This window comes from Sus scrofa, chromosome 12 (genome assembly GCF_000003025.6).
Source record: "Sus scrofa isolate TJ Tabasco breed Duroc chromosome 12, Sscrofa11.1, whole genome shotgun sequence".
Taxonomy (NCBI): Eukaryota; Metazoa; Chordata; class Mammalia; order Artiodactyla; family Suidae; genus Sus; species Sus scrofa.
Genome location: NC_010454.4, coordinates 23750991 through 23766745, shown reverse-complemented (window position 1 = coordinate 23766745; position 15755 = coordinate 23750991). Strand labels below are relative to the sequence as shown.

Below are 15755 nucleotides of genomic sequence, written 5' to 3'. Positions count from 1 at the left end.
TAGAAGCAAGGTGCAGCAACGTGCCAATTTTACAGGAAGGGAGTAACTCCCGGCCGCCAGAACGCCTGGTGCGCAAGCGCAGCTCTGGCTCCGCGCCCTCCGCTTGGCGCGTGACAACCGTGCTTCCCCCTGCCCCCAACGCCGTCTTACCACGCAGGCGCAGCCCTACTCCACTCCCCCACCCCGCCCCCCTCCCAGACGTGCACGTGCGCGTTCGCGCCTCTCGCACTTTGGAGGAGGGCGCGCGCCCTGGAAAATTCCACGGCCGCGCTAGCTCCACCCTTTGCGCCTTCTTTCCTGCCCCAGGCGCATCACTTTCAGTCTCCATCCCAGCTGCCTTTGCGCGAGCAAAATGGCAGCCCCCGTAACACGGGGCTTGTCTTGCTTACCCAGGGTTTTAGGATGGTGGTCTCGGCAGGTGGGTAGGGACGGGGGTGGATAGGACTCTTGGGGCTGGAGGAGTAGGAGAGAGTAGAGAGAAATACTCGCTTTGCAGTTGTCCTTCGTGAGTTTGGATGATATGAGTCGTACCTAGGCTAGGGAAGAGTTGAGGTAAACGGGACACAGCTACTGAGCTGTGTGGCTGAGTGGTGAGAGCCTCGGTATGGCCATGAGAGCGAGCAGTTTCTCGAGGATTAAGGTTTCTCCCGTTAAGTCTGGGTCAGACGAGCGTGAAGGTGTTAAAGGGGAGAGAATGGTTTGGAAGGTGGGCTCGCTTCCCTTTTATTTTTATAAATATTTCAATTGCACAGTGGCTGTACAGGAGAGAGTCTCGTACCTGCCTGAAGAAACCTCATGATCAGAGAGAAGAAACCTGGCCTTTGAAAGGGTTATTGATCACTTAGGAGCTAGAGCGACAGAGTAAAGTTTACAGTGAGGCTTTCAATAGAATGTAATCTGAGTAAATGTAGAGGAGATACCAAAGAGTTGGTGTTTAAGTTCCCCATCAGACTGAATGTTCTTTGAAAGCAAAAGCCTTGCTTTCATCAACTCTGCATCCCAGGGGTTTGGCATAGTCCTGTGCCATGGAAAGTACTAAAGGAAAGCCATGCGTAAACATTGGGTTGTGTTAGTAAAGTTACTTACTGCCTTTTAGTAAGGGACAGCCATAATTGTTAAGATAGTAGTGCATTTCCCCTTGTGACATGTGGCTTTATAATTGTTCCTAAGTCATTTTTTGGATGTGCCCTTTCTATCTCTGCTTAGAATTTGTGCAAGATTGATTATCTAACCTTTTTCTGCTATCCTCCAGCCAGTCTTGGTGACTCAGTCCACAGCAGTAGTTCCAGTGAGAACTAAAAAACGTTTCACACCCCCTACCTATCAACCCAAGTACAAATCAGAGAAGGAGTTTGTAGAACATGCCCGGAAAGCAGGACTGGTCATACCTCATGAACGTTTGGAGCGCCCCATACATCTAGCCTGTACAGGTGAGACATGGTATTTCTGAGACCCAGACCCAGTCCCCTTTTGTCAGAGATTTTCTTGGAGAGTAGAATGATTTGGCCTATGATTTTTTGTTTTTTGTTTTTTTTGGCTTTTTGTCTTTTGGCAATTTCTTGGGCCACTCCTGCAGTACATGGAGGTTCCCAGGCTTAGGGTGGAATCAGAGCTGTAGCCACCAGCCTACACCAGGGCCACAACAACTCGGGATCTGAACCATGTCTTCGACCTACACCACAGCTCACAGAAATGCCAGATCCTTAACCCACTGAGTGAGGCCAGGGATCGAACCCACAATCTCATGGTTCCTAGTCAGATTCGTCAGCCACTGAGCCATGACGGGAACTCCTTATTTGGGCTATGATTGAGAGCATTTAATTAACCACAGATTAAGTTCAGCTTCAATAATTAACATACACTACATTTTATGAGGTTATCTTTGACTGTGCTTTTAAATTATTCATTGAAGTGGCCTTTTACCTGGCGGGTAAAACTTCTCCATTTTGTATAAGAAGAAGCTCTGAGAGAAGACTAAAATTACCTTATTCTACTTTTTCTAATGCAGCATAAAACCTTCTACACGGGAAGTCTATTTCATTAGTCTGTTTTGTATCCAGAAGGGCTCCCAATTTTTTTTATGACCTCAAGATGACTTTTTCTCAATCTTTCAATGCTTTCTTAGTTTTCTCCTCTCTTTACAGCTGGTATCTTTGATGCCTATGTTCCTCCTGAGGGTGATGCCCGGATATCATCTCTTTCTAAGGAAGGACTGGCACAGAGAGCTGAGCGACTGAAGAAGAATGTGGCCTCACAATTGTCGTAAGTGTCTGAGATAGCTGGGGGTCACTATTAGAATAAAAATTTCTTGGCATTCCCACCGTGGTGCAGCAGAAACGAATCTGGCTAGGAACCATGAGGTTGCGGGTTCGATCCCTGGCCTGGCTCAGTGGGTTGAGGATCCGGCATTGTTATGAGCTGTGGTGTCGGTTGCAGATTCGGCTCGGATGTGGCATTGCTGTGGCTGTGGCATAGGATTGGACCCCTAGCCTGGGAACCTCCATACGCCTCAGGTGCGGCCCTTAAAAGGCAAAAGACAAAAAAAAAAATTTCTTAATCATCATTTTATTCCGGAGAGGCCATCTTGGGCTAACTGGGTTGGCTATAACTGGGCAATATTTTCTTCCTTTCTTTTCCTTTTTTTTTTTTTTTTTTTTTGTGCTTTTTAGGCCTGCACGCACAGGGGTGCAGGCCTAAAAAGCACCCACATATGGAGGTTCCCAGGCTAGGGGTTGAATTGGAGCTACAGCTGCTGGCCTACACCATAGCCACAGCAACACCAGATCCGAGCCACATCTGCAACGTACACCATAGCTCACGGCAACGCTGGATCCTTAACCCACTGAGCGAGGCCAGGGATTGAACCCACAACCTCATGGTTCCTAGTCAGATTCATTTCAATTGTGCCACAACGGGAATGCCCCTGACAGTATTTAAATTATAGGTTCTTTAGGGTCATATGTAGATTTCTGTGCACAAGTATATTGAGTCAGTGTTAATTATTCATGTGGCCATAGCATATTTCTCTAAATACAGATCTTATTTCATCAACTCTTTTGCCTCACACTCCTTTGTGGTTCCCTGTTAACCTGAAGAATAAAATCTAGATTTCTTTTTTTTTTTTTTTTTTGCTTTTTAGGGCTGCACCTGCAGCATATGGAGGTTCCCAGGCTAGGGGTCCAATTGGAGCTACAGCTGCTGGCCTACGCCACAGCAACGTCTGTGACCTACACCACAGCCCACGGCAACGCCGGATCCTTAACCCACTGAGCGAGGCCAGGGTTCGAACCTGTCTTCTCATGGATATTAATCGGATTCGTTTCCACAAGGGGAACGCCCAAATCCAGATTTCGTTAGTAATATTCAGGGCTTTTCATAATTTGTCTCTTACCTTCCTCTCCAAAATCATCATCTCTCTCCTTATTTTCTTTTTCTCAAACTAATCTTCAGCATTTCCCAACTAATTGTCATCAACTATAATGAGGGAAAAAAAAAAAAAAACTAATTGCCAGTTCCTTGGCAATTGTGCTGTGTCTTGGCATATCCTTTTTTTGCCTGAAAATGTCTTTTTCTCTTAAAGTTCTCAAAAAGACTTCCTGGGGTCTTTTTGCGTCTGCCTTTGTTATAATTGTAACTGTACACATATTCTTACTACTTCTTTTTCTGTTTTTTTTAGGGCTGCACCCGTGGCATAATGGAGGTTCCCAGGCTAGGGGGTCAAGTCGGAACTGCAGCTGCCAGCCTACACCACAGTCATAGCAACACCAGATCAAGCCGTGTCTGTGACCTACACCACAGCTCATGGCAATGCTGGATCCTTAAGCCACTGAGCAAGGCCAGGGGTTGAACCCGCAACCTCATGGATCCTGGTCAAGTTCGTTTCCGTTGCGCCACAGTGGGAACTCCGAATAAGTGCATTTATATCATTTTTTTTAATTTCACATATAAGTGATATCTTAGAATATTTGCCTTTCTGTAAGATTCTTTTAAATCTTCCTTCTATCATCCATTCTAATAATTATCTTTCCCAACTACATAACCATCTAAGCTATTGATTTTAAAAAAATGTATCTGATAGAGAGTTCTCGTCATGGCACAGCGGAAATGAATCCGACTAGGAACCATGAGGTCGCAGGTTTGATCCCTGGCCTCCCTCAGTGGGTTAAGGGTCCAGTGTTGCCATGAGCTGTGGTGTAGGCTGGCATTGTCTTCTTTAGAATAAATTCTCATGTTTAATTTTACAGAATCCGCAAGATAAGAGAAAGTGATCCTAATTTTAAAATTAAGGACTTCCCTGAAAAAGCCAAGGATATCTTCATTGAAGCGCACCTGTGTCTAAACAAGTACGTGAACTCCCTGTTTTATACCGGTTATGTTCTGAGCAGCTGTTGCTCTGGGCACAGAGTTTTCTTTCCTTCAGATAAGAGTTCTAGAGTGGGAGCACTTCCTCTGTGGGAAATAATTGGAGCCTGGAGCTATCCTTGACTCCTCTCATGGCTTCTGGGAGTTTTTACCATTCGGTCTGGCTTAGCTTCACCAGCAGGTGTTGGGACTCGGCTGAACTGCTACTATTTTCATCCCATCTAATTCCTAATTCATCTTGACCTTTTTTGTGTTCATACCTTGTGTAAATGTACATTTCCTTTGCTTAATTATTTTGAATACACTTCTTTTAAAATTCCCTGGAGTTCCCATCGTGGTGCAGTGGTTAACGAATCCGACTAGGAACCATGAGGTTGCGGGTTCGATCCCTGCCCTTGCTCAGTGGGTTAATGATCCGGTGTTGCCGTGAGCTGTGGTGTAGGTTGCAGACGTGGCTCGGATCCCGAGTTGCTGTGGCTCTGGTGTAGGCCGGTGGCTACAGCTCCGATTAGACCCCTAGCCTGGGAACCTCCATATGCCGCGGAGCGGCCCAAGAAATAGCAACAACAACAACAAAAAAGACAAAAGACAAAAAATAAAATAAAATAAAATAAAATTCCCAACTTGGAGATCCCGTCGTGGCTCAGTGGTTAACAAATCCGACTGGGAACCGTGAGGTTTTGGGTTCGATCCCTGGCCTTGCTCAGTGGGTTAAGGATCCGGTGTTGTCGTGAGCCGTGGTGTAGGTTGCAGACGTGCCTCAGATCCCCGAGTTGCTGTGGCTGTGGTGTAGACCAGTGGCTACAGCTCCGATTGGACCCCTAGCCTGGGAACCTCCACATGCCTTGGAAGCGGCCCAAAGAAATGGCAAAAAGACCAAAAAAAAAAAAATTTCCGACTTTTTCTTGATCTAACCAGGAGAGAAGTCAAGGCTGCTAGAGAGTTGGAAAATCAACACGAGGGGCCTGAAATAATCTTTTTTTTTTTTTTTTCCTGCTTTTTAGGGCCACACCTGCAGCATATGGAGGTTCGTAGGCTGGGGTAGAATTGGAGCAGTAGGTGCAGGCCTATACCACAGCCACAGCAACTCAGGATCTGAGCTGCATCTGCAGCCTACACCACAGCTCACGGCAATGCCGGATCCTTAACCCACTGAGTGAGGCCAGGATTCGAACCTGCATCCTTATGGATGCTAGTCAGGTTCATTTCCATGAGCCATTACAGGCACTACCTTTTTGCTTTTCTTTTAAAAAACGTTTTAAATTGTGAAATTTTGGGAGTTCCTGTCATGGCTCAGCCAAAACGAATCTGACTAGCATCCGTGAGGATGCAGGTTCCATCCTTGGCTTTATTCAGTGGGTTAAGGGTCCAGTGTTGTCATGAGCTGGGGTGTAGGTCGTAGACGTGGCTTAGATCCTGCGTTGCTGTGGCTGTGATGAAGGCTGGCAGCTGAAGCTTCAATTCGACCCCTAGACTGGAATCTTCCATGCTGCAGATGTGGCCCTAAAAAACAAAAACAAACAAAAGAAATGTGAAATATTGGGTACATATAAAAAAGTGCCATTCGAGGTACTAGATGTTTACATTTTGCCATATCTTTTTTTTTCTTTTTTTAAGATTTTAATTTTTTTCACTATTTGATTTACAGTATTCCGTCAATTTCCACTGTACCACAAAGTGACCCAGTCATACATATATTCTCTTTCTCACATTATCCTCTGTTATGTTTCATGACAAGTGATTAGATATAGTTCCCTATGCTATACAGCAGGCTCATTTTGCCATATCTGAATGCCTGATTAGGGGAGGGGACAAGGATAAAGCTTTATAGCTAAAGGCCCAGCCTCCCCATTCTTTTCCTTCCTAGGGAGAACCACTATCCTATCATTCCCATGAAGTTTTTTTTGGTTTTTTTTTTTTTTTTGTCTTTTTGCCGTTTCTTGGGCTGCTCCTGCGGCATATGGAGGTTCCCAGGCTGGGGGTCTAATTGGAGTTGTAGCCACTGGCCTAGGTCAGAGCCACAGCAACGTGGGATCCGAGCCCCATCTGCAGCCTACACCACAGCTCACAGCAACGCCAGATCCTTAATCCACAGAGCAAGGCCAGGGACCGAACCCGCAACCTCATGGTTCCTAGTCAGATTCATTAACCACTGCGCCATGACAGGAGCTCCTCCCATGAACATTTTTATACTTTCATCATGTATACATATGAATAAACAACGTACAGCATTGTTTAATGTATTGCAAAAATTTATATGAAGGCTGTATGTTTTTGTTTTTTGCTTTTTTTTAGGGCCTCACCCACAGCATATGGAAGTTCCCAGGCTAGGGGTGTGATTGGAGCTGCAGCTGCCATCCTCTGCCACAGCCACAGCCACACTGGATCCAAGCCGCATCTGTGACCTACACCACAGCTCCTAGCAACGCTGGATCCTTAACCCACTGAGTGGGGCCAGGGATTGAACCTGCATCCTCATGGATACTGGTCAGGTTTGTTTCCACTGAGCCAAGATGGAACTCCGGGATTTTTCTTAAAAGGGCTTTATCATGTTGAGAAAGGTAATTTCTTTTTTTCTGTATGTGTGTGTCTTGTCTTTATAAGGACGCACCTGCGGCATATTGAGGTTCCCAGGCTAGGGGTCCAATTGGTGCTGTTGTTGCCGGCCTACACCAGAGCCACAGCAATGCCAGATCCAAGCCGTGTCTGTGACCTACACCACAGCTAACGGTAACGCCACATCTTTAACCTATTGAGCAAGGCCAGGGATCGAACCCGCACCCTCATGGTTCCTAGTTGGATTCGTTTCCGCTGCACCACAGCGGGAACTCTGAGAAAGGTAACTTCTAGTCCTAGTTCATTGAATGTTTTTATCATGAAAATGTGTTGGATTTTGTCAAATGCTTTTCATCTTCAGCTGAGATAGTCATGTTGGTTTTCTCCTTTCATTTTATTATGTGGTGTATTACATTGATTTTCTTATGTTAAACCACCCTTGCATTCTAGAGATAACTCCTACTTGGTCGTGATGAGTAATCCTTTTAGTGTGATGTTGAAATTTGGTTTGCTAGTATTTTGTTGATTTATCCTCATAAGGGATTTTGGCCTATAGGTTTTTGGGTTTTTTTTTTTTTTGGTCTAAAAGAGCATACCCACGCCATGTGCAGGTTCCCAGGCTTGGGGTCCAGTTGGGGCTGTAGCTGCCAGCCACAGTGACAGCAATGCCAGATCTGAACCATATCTGCGACCTACACCACAGCTCACGGCAACTCCAGATCCTTAACCCACTGAGTGAGGCCAGGGAACAAACCTGTGTTCTCATGGATATTAGTTGAGTTCATTACTTCTGAGCCATGGTAGGAACTCTCCCTGTAGTAAATTTTTAATTTCATTTACTATACTTTTAAGTCTAGAATTTGGTTCTTTCTCATAATTTCTATCTCTTTATTGATATTCTTATTTTGTACATTGTTTTCTGATTTTCTTTAGTTCTTTGTTTATAGTTTCGTTTATTCATTTATCTCAATGAGTATAAGTAGGATAGTTGATTTAACACCTTTTTTTTTTTTTTTTTTTTTTTTTGTCTTTTTAGGGCTGCACCAGTGGTGTATGGAGGTTCCCAGGTTAAAGTCGAATCGGAGCTGTAGCCTCTGGCCTACACCACGGCCACAGCAACGTGGGATCTGAGCTGCATCTGCGACCTACACCACAGCTCATGGCAACGCCAGATCCTTAACCCACTGAGCGAGGCCAGGGATCGAACCCATGTCCTCCTGGATGCTAGTAGGGTTTGTTAACCACTGAGCCATGAACTTCTGATTTAACATCTTTGACTAATAATTCCAGTGTCTGGGCTTCCTCAGGTATGGTTTCTGTCAAATATTTTTTTTCTGTGGATAGGTCATGCCTTCGTGTTTCTTTTTTTACTTTGTTTTTTTAATATGATTTTTATTTTTTCTGTTGTAGTTGGTTTACAGTGTTGTCAGTTTTCTGCTGTACAGCAAAATGATCCAGTCTCACACACACACATATATATATATTCTTTTTCTGACATTATTCGCCATCGTGCTCCATCATAAGTGACTAGATATAGTTCCCAGTGCTATATAGCAGGATCTCATTGCTTATCCATTCCAAATGCAATTGTTTGCATCTATTAACCCCAGATTCCCAGTCCATCCCACTCCTTCCCCCTCCCCCTTGGCAACCACAAGTCTGTTCTCCAAGTCACATCAGTTTCTTTTCTGGGTAGGGTCATTTGTGCCACATATTAGATTCCACATTTGTGATGTCATATGGTATTTGCCTTTCTCTTCCTTTTTTTTCTTTTTACTTTTTGACATTTCTTGGGCCGCTCCTGTGGCATATGGAGGTTCCCAGGCTAGGGATTGAACCGGAGCTGTAGCCACCAGCCCACGCCAGAGCCACAGCAATGCAGGATCCGAGCTGCGAATGCAACCCACACCACAGCTCACAGCAACACCGGTTCAACCCACTGAGCAAGGGCAGGGACCAAACCTGCAACCTCATGGTTCCCAGTCGGACTCGTCAACCACTGTGCCACGACAGGAACTCCTGCCTTTCTCTTTCTGACTTTCTTCACTTAGTATGAGAGTCTGTAGTTCCATCCACGTTGCTGCAAATGGCATTATTTTGTTCTTTTTTATGACCAAGTAGTATTCTATTGTGTATATATACTACGTCTTCTTAATCCAATCATCTGTCATGGACATTTAGGTTGTTTCCATGTCTTGGTATTGTGAATAGTGCTGCAGTGAACATACAGGTGCATGTGTCTTTTTCTATGAAAGTTTTGTCTGGATGTATGCCCAAGAGTGGGATTGCTGGTCATACGATAGTTCTATATTTACTTTTCTAAGGCACCTCCATACTGTTTTCCATAGTGGTTGTACCAGTTTATAGTGTAGGAGGGTTCCCTCTTCTCCACATCCTTTGCAGCATTTGTTGTGGACTTGGTAATGATGGTCATTGTAACTGGTGTGAGGTGGTATCTCATAGTACTTTTGATTTGCATTTCTCTAATAATCAGTGATGTTGAGCATTTTTTCATGTGCTCGTTGGCCAGATATCTTTATATCTTCTTTGGAGAAATGTCTATTCAGGTCTTTTGCCCATTTTTCCATTGGATTGTTGGTTTTCTTGCTGTTGAGTTGTATCTTTATTTACTTTGTAAAATTCTTTTGAGAGCTAGACATTCTGAGTAATATCATGAAGTAACTCTGGAAGTCAGATTCCTCCTCTCCTCAGGAATTGCTGACTTTGCTCATTAGTGCCGCTGCCATCCATTTGTGACTTTTCTAAACTAACATTGCTAAGTATGCATTCTTTGTTGGGGGTAGTCATTGAAGTTTCTGTCCTATTATCTCTGCAGTCAGCCCAGTGACCTGACAAAAATTTCCTAAATTGTCTGGCTGAATAAAAACAAAACAGGTGTTCTTGTCCCTTTATCCCTTTAAATCTTCTGCTTGATGTCAGGGGGAAAAGCTGCTGTAGCCAGCAGGGCTGAAACCAGGGCAGCATTTGCTCTGGTCTCTTTGTGATCCAACTAGACTGACCAAAATGTGCAGCTCAGAATTTTGGAGGGCAAGGCCCCCAGTACCTGCCCTAGCACCAGCCATCCACTCCAGGAACATGGCAGGGCCGAGGGAAGGAGAAGGACAGGTTTGCACATGTCCTTAAATCCAGGGTCACTGGTTTCTCCCTTCAAGCACTGCCCTAGTTGTTCATAAATATCTAGTCAACATCCAGAGTCCTGAAATTGTGGTTTTGATCATTTTTTTCTAATTGATCAGTTGTTTCCGTGGAGGGATCTACCCTCAGTGCTTCCTGCTCTGTCGTTTTGCTTAATGTCTCTGTCTTTGGTTTTGCTAGATCGAGTCCAGAACACTTTGTAATGTTTCATTGTAAACTTTGGTTTAGTGGAGAGTGTTTCTTCTGAGGGATTTCCAAACAACTTAAGATGGGAGTATGCTTCTAGAGAGGTTTTGTTTCTGTCAGATACTCAAGGGATATCATTCCCAGGTATCAGTTAATTTCTTAGCTTAGGTATTCTTTTTTTTTTTTGGCTGTGCCCAAAGCATACAAAAATCCCAAGCCAGGGATTAAATCCATGCCACAGCAGTAACAATGACGGATCCTTAACTGCTAAGCCACTGGGAAACTCCTTGGCTTACGAATTCTTGCACCACAGATAAATTCTGTGTCCATATCTGTGGATAATGTGGGTTTAGGGCTTTAGTTTTTTAATTTTGGGGGGGTTGTTTTTAGATCCCCCCCACTCCCCGACTCCTCAAGATCTCTAGACAGAGGGAAGCTTTCTCTCTAGGTTGGTAGACTATTTTTCTAGGTTCCCTTTCTCATAGGTGCAAGACTCCTTTTTTTTTTTTTTTTTTTTCTTGGCTTTTTGTCTTTTTTTTAGGGCTGCACCCGTGGCATATAGAGGTTCCCAGGCTAGGGGTCTAATCAGAGCTACGGCTGCCAGCCTACACCACAGCCACAGCAATGGAGGATCTGAGCCGTGTCTTTGACCTATATCACACCTCACAGCAACGCTGGATCCTTAACCCCCTGATCGAGGTCAGGGATCGAACCCACAACCTCATGGTTCCTAGTTGGATTTGTTAACCATTGAGCCATGATGGGAACACCAGTACAGGACTCTTTTGGAGGTCATTCAGGGATCTCAGTTCCAACTCTCTGTCCTTCCAGTGTCCAAGGTTTCAGGAAAAGTCAAACTTTAGCCAGCAGATCCTATTTCTGGATCCCTTAAGCGTCTCTTATGCTGCTGTGGTATCAGGTTGTGTTTTTTCCCTTCTGCTTTTATTTCCCACTTCCTTTCTGGCATCTGGAGATTTTAAAATGTGTGTGTGCACGTGTTTTCTCTCCAGCCTTTCTGTCTTTTTTTTTTTTTTTTTTTTAAGGGCTGTATCTGCAGCATATGGAAATTCCCAGGCTAGGGGTCAAATGGGAGCTATAGCTGCTGGTCTACACCACAGCAATGCCAGATCCGACCACATTTTCGACCTACACCACAGCTCACAGCAATGCCAGATCCTTAACCTACTGAGCGAGGCCAGGGTTGGAACCTGCGTCCTCACGGATACTAGCCAGGGATTGTTACTGCTGAGCCACGATGGGAGCTCTACTAGTTGGATTCTTAACCTGCTGAGCCACAACAGGAACTCCCTTAAAAATTTTAGGGTGTGTGCAGCCCTAAAAAGACCAAAAAAAAAAAAGAGCAAGAGTCAGTGATATATATCTTTTTCCTTTTTAGCTCAGACCATGACCGGCTTCATACCTTGGTAACCGAAAACTGCTTTCCGGTAGGTTCTCATGCTTCTTAAAACTGTGGGATGCCTGAGCAGACATTGTCTAGATATCACCTCTGGTTTTCTTAAAGATCGGTTTTGAAAGTGCAGGAAGTTTAAAGCAAAAAGTTGAAGTTTGATTATTTTTGGCTGCATGATAAAGACTTGAAATGGAGTCTTGTAAGGGCCATGCAAATGAAGGAAGCGGAAGTCCCTCAGCAGACAGTCCTGAGGCTCCAGGTCCTGGGATCAGGGTACAGGGCCACATTAGGCCAGCCCCGCCCATGTCTTTTCAGCCAGAAAGGATTTGACAGATATTTATGAGGCCTACATTGTGTGATAACAGGAGTGCCAGGGGAGTTCCCTGATGGCTCAGCATATCTGGTGTTGTCCCTGCTGTGGCTCGGGATGCTGCTGTGGCGCAGGTTCGATCCCTGGCCCAGGAACCTCTGCATGTCGCTGGCGTGGCTAACAAAAAACAAACAGAAGAATAACGGGGTGCCAGGTGCTTTAGGAGACCCCCCCCCAAGAATGAGGACTTTACGGTTCAGTTAGAGGTTTAAGAATAAGAACCTCAGTTTCTGTCAGTTCTGCCTCACCTCCCCAGGGACAAGTATAGCTTACGGTGTCTTAGCAGGTTAGCCTTTATATTCCTATAAAATCCCATCTTTCACTGCCAAAAGGTGAAAGAATCAAAACCCCAAACCTGAGCAGTCAACAGAAATGCATGCAGTAATGAGCAGGTTATGAAGGGGTAATGGCATAGTAGGTAAGCTGGTAGTTTGGAGTGTGCTTTTCATTGATTTGGAGAAGGGTCTTGAGTTGTGACTTAGAAATGAAAAGAGAGGAGTTCCCGTTGTGGCCTACCTGATTATGTACCCAGCTAGTACCCGTGAGGATGCAGGTTTGATCCCTGGCCTTGCTCCATGGATTAAGGATCTGGTGTTGGCATCGAGCTGTGGCTTAGGCTGCAGATGCGGCTTGAATCTGATGGTTTTGCAGCCCTAAAAAGAAAACAAAAAAAAAGAAGAGAAATGAAAAAAAGTTGTTGTGAGGTGAACTTGAGTAGTAGCTTCAGTGCAACTTGGAAAGGTGAGAGAGAAAACAAGCCCCAGAAAGCATTTGGGAGGAAGTGTTGCATGTGGACTGTAATATTGCAAGAAATGAGAGCAAGTGTGGAAATCAGCAGCGTCTTCCTAGCAGGGAGGAAAAATCCAGTTGAACTCTTCTCCTCTGCCCTCAGGATATGGTCTGGGACATCAGATACAAGACTGTCCGGTGGAGCTTCGTAGAATCTTTAGAGCCACCCCAGGTGGTGCAGGTTCGCTGTTCGAGTCTGATGAACCAGGGCAACATCTATGGCCAGGTCACCGTCCGCATGCACACTCGGCAGGTAGAGGCACCAGTCTGCTTTCCTCCCCGCTTTTCTTCACTCTTGGTTTGGGCACCTGCCTCCGAGTCCTGGATACAGCTGCCCGGGACCGTGAGTTTTAAGGAAAGGTTCACCATGGCCTTTTTTTTTTTTTTTTTTTTAATTTTGAGGGCCACACCCGCAGCATATGGAGGTTCCCAGGCTAGGGGCCCAGTCGGAGCTGTAGCTGCCAGCCTACGTCACAGCCATAGCAATGCTGGATCCTTAACCCATTGAGTGAGGCCAGGGATTGAACCTGAAACCTGGTTCCTAGTTGGATTCGTTTCCTCTGAGCCACGACGGGAACTCCGAGGTTCACCATGGTCTTGCTTGCCCTCTCTCTGCGCCTTCCCGCCGCTAGATGTTAGCTTTGCAACAACAGTGTGAGGCTTTTCTAACCCACCCTTCCTGACTCCCTCCCACCTACTTCCAACCCTTTCACCCCAATCAGAAACCATCTAAGAGTAAAGTGTCAGTGGTTGATCCGTCAGTCTAGATTCAGAAATCTGAAAACACTTGTTTCTGTCCATTAAATTTTTTTGTTCTGGTTGTTTCAAAAATAGTTGTGTGGCAAAGAGGAAAAAAAAAAAAAGCTCTGAGAACTAACAGACTAGATTTACTTTCACTCTTGCAGACTCTGGCCATCTATGACCGGTTTGGCCGGTTGATGTATGGACAGGAAGATGTGCCCAGGGATGTCCTGGAGTATGTTGTCTTTGAAAAGCACCTGGTGGACCCTTATGGGAGCTGGCGAATGCATGGCAAGATCATTCCCCCATGGGCACCCCCTAAGCAGCCCATCCTTAAGGTAAAGTACATTGTGTGGTTTACAACACGGCATCCTAAGCCACCCATGCTGGGCTCTGCCTAGTGGAGAGAGGGGGTGATGCAGGGTCAGGGAAGAGGAATCCTCCTGTTGGGAGTGGGCCTGAATCTCTCCTGGGTAAGCCATGGACTTAGATGGTACATAACTCAGCTTCCTGCTCTTTCAGACGGTGATGATACCTGGCCCCCAGCTGAAACCCTGGGAAGAGTTTGAAGAGCCACAAGGAGAGGTCCATAAGCCTCAGCCTGCGTGACGGCGAAATGACTCCTGAGGTGAAGCCTGGGTGATGAGATGGCTGGAAGCTGTGAAGTCTAAGAACCTGGGAGCTGTGAAGTCATCTGTCTTCTTCCTGCCGTAGAAAGAACTACCTTTGCTCTCTCTTGCTCTGCGTGGCTCTTCTGGGCAGTCTTGTTGTCAGTAACCACTGCTGATGGCTGGGCCCTGGTAGGTGGGTCCTGTGCACAGCCATGGACCCTCTTCTTCTTTAAATCTTATATCCAGCTTCTGACTCTGGATGAGAAACAATGTGGTTCAGAGAGCATCTGATTATCAGCTTTTCCCACAGCAAGAACTGTCAGGAGCAAACTGGCTAACTTTCATTTCTCATTACAGGGCAGGGATCAGAGTTTGAAATAAAACACTGTCAGGTGTTGGACAAATTGTGATAAGTCCTGTGCATTTCTCCTAGTTCAGGCTGGAAGTAGACTAGCCTTCAAAATGGCAGAAATGGAAGTTATCTTAATTGTGAGTGATGAGACTTTTAGGAAATCCAGACTTGGGAAAAATTAGTGTTTATAAAAATGGTATCATTTAAGAGGGTCTTTTCTCATATACTGACTGAATCAGCATTTGTATTTCACAAATGAGTGTAAATCCAAAAAAAATCATTTCTCCCTCAGCCTTTGTATTTTTTTTTTTTTTATTTTTTTGCTTTTTATGGCTGCACCTGCAGCATATGGAGGTTCCCAGGCTAGTGGTCAAATCGGAGCTGCAGCTGGCAGCCTACTCCACAGCCACAGCAATGCAGGATCCAAGCTGCGTCTGCGACCTACACCACAGCTCACAGCAACGCCAGATCCTTAACCCACTGAGCGAGGCCAGATATCAAACCCGCAACCTCATGGTTCCTGGTAGGATTCGTTTCTCCTGCGCCACGACAGGAACTCTGTATTTTTTTCTTAATTATCAGCTCCATTCTGGTGTGATCCCAGGAAACATTGGGGGAGGCAGGGATCAGGGAAGTGTTGATGCATTTGGAAGATCCATCAGTGAGACTTGGTTTCCTGATTTCTAGCACCTTTTGGAGATGGTGGCTATTTTTCCAGACTGCACTGGAAGCAAAGGTACCGGACTATGGACCTGTGTAGTGTCAAACAGTGCAGCTACCCTCCTTGTTCCTTAGCTCCAGCTGGGCTGTCGGGAGGAGGATGTGGGCCCTTCCATGCTCATGGGTCATCGGAGGTATGACCAGGGAAATCACTCTGCCCTGCAGCAAGCTTGGCTTACAGTACTGTTATTTTGATCCACCCATGAGGGCTCCCTGTAAAAATCAGGACCTAAATTCTCGTGTTTCTGTTTTTCAAGTCTAGAATTTTTTTTTAAGGAACTTATCACTTCGGTTAAGGATTAATCTGTTCTGACCTTGACTTAAGAGGAGAGGCCAAGGAACTAGAATCAGGCTGAGAATAACCTGACTCCTCAGTCTCTGTAAAGCTACCATCTCAGCAAAGCAGCAAACAGACCAGGCCTCACTGGGGGAAACTGATGTTTTCGTAACAGCTGCCGAGTGCTGACCATGGAAGCAAGGTGTGTGTTCTTAGAGGCAGGG

General features: G+C 45.4%; 1 protein-coding gene across 1 annotated transcript; it reads left to right on the top strand.

Annotated features, from left to right (window-relative positions):
• MRPL45 (mitochondrial ribosomal protein L45) lies at positions 270 to 14825 on the top strand. The gene is made up of 8 exons (XM_021067079.1): positions 270 to 418; positions 1253 to 1430; positions 2145 to 2262; positions 4245 to 4343; positions 11657 to 11705; positions 12934 to 13083; positions 13736 to 13909; positions 14094 to 14825. Exons 1-8 carry the CDS (start codon positions 353 to 355, stop codon positions 14178 to 14180), a joined length of 921 nt encoding a protein of 306 aa, XP_020922738.1. The 5' UTR covers positions 270 to 352; the 3' UTR covers positions 14181 to 14825.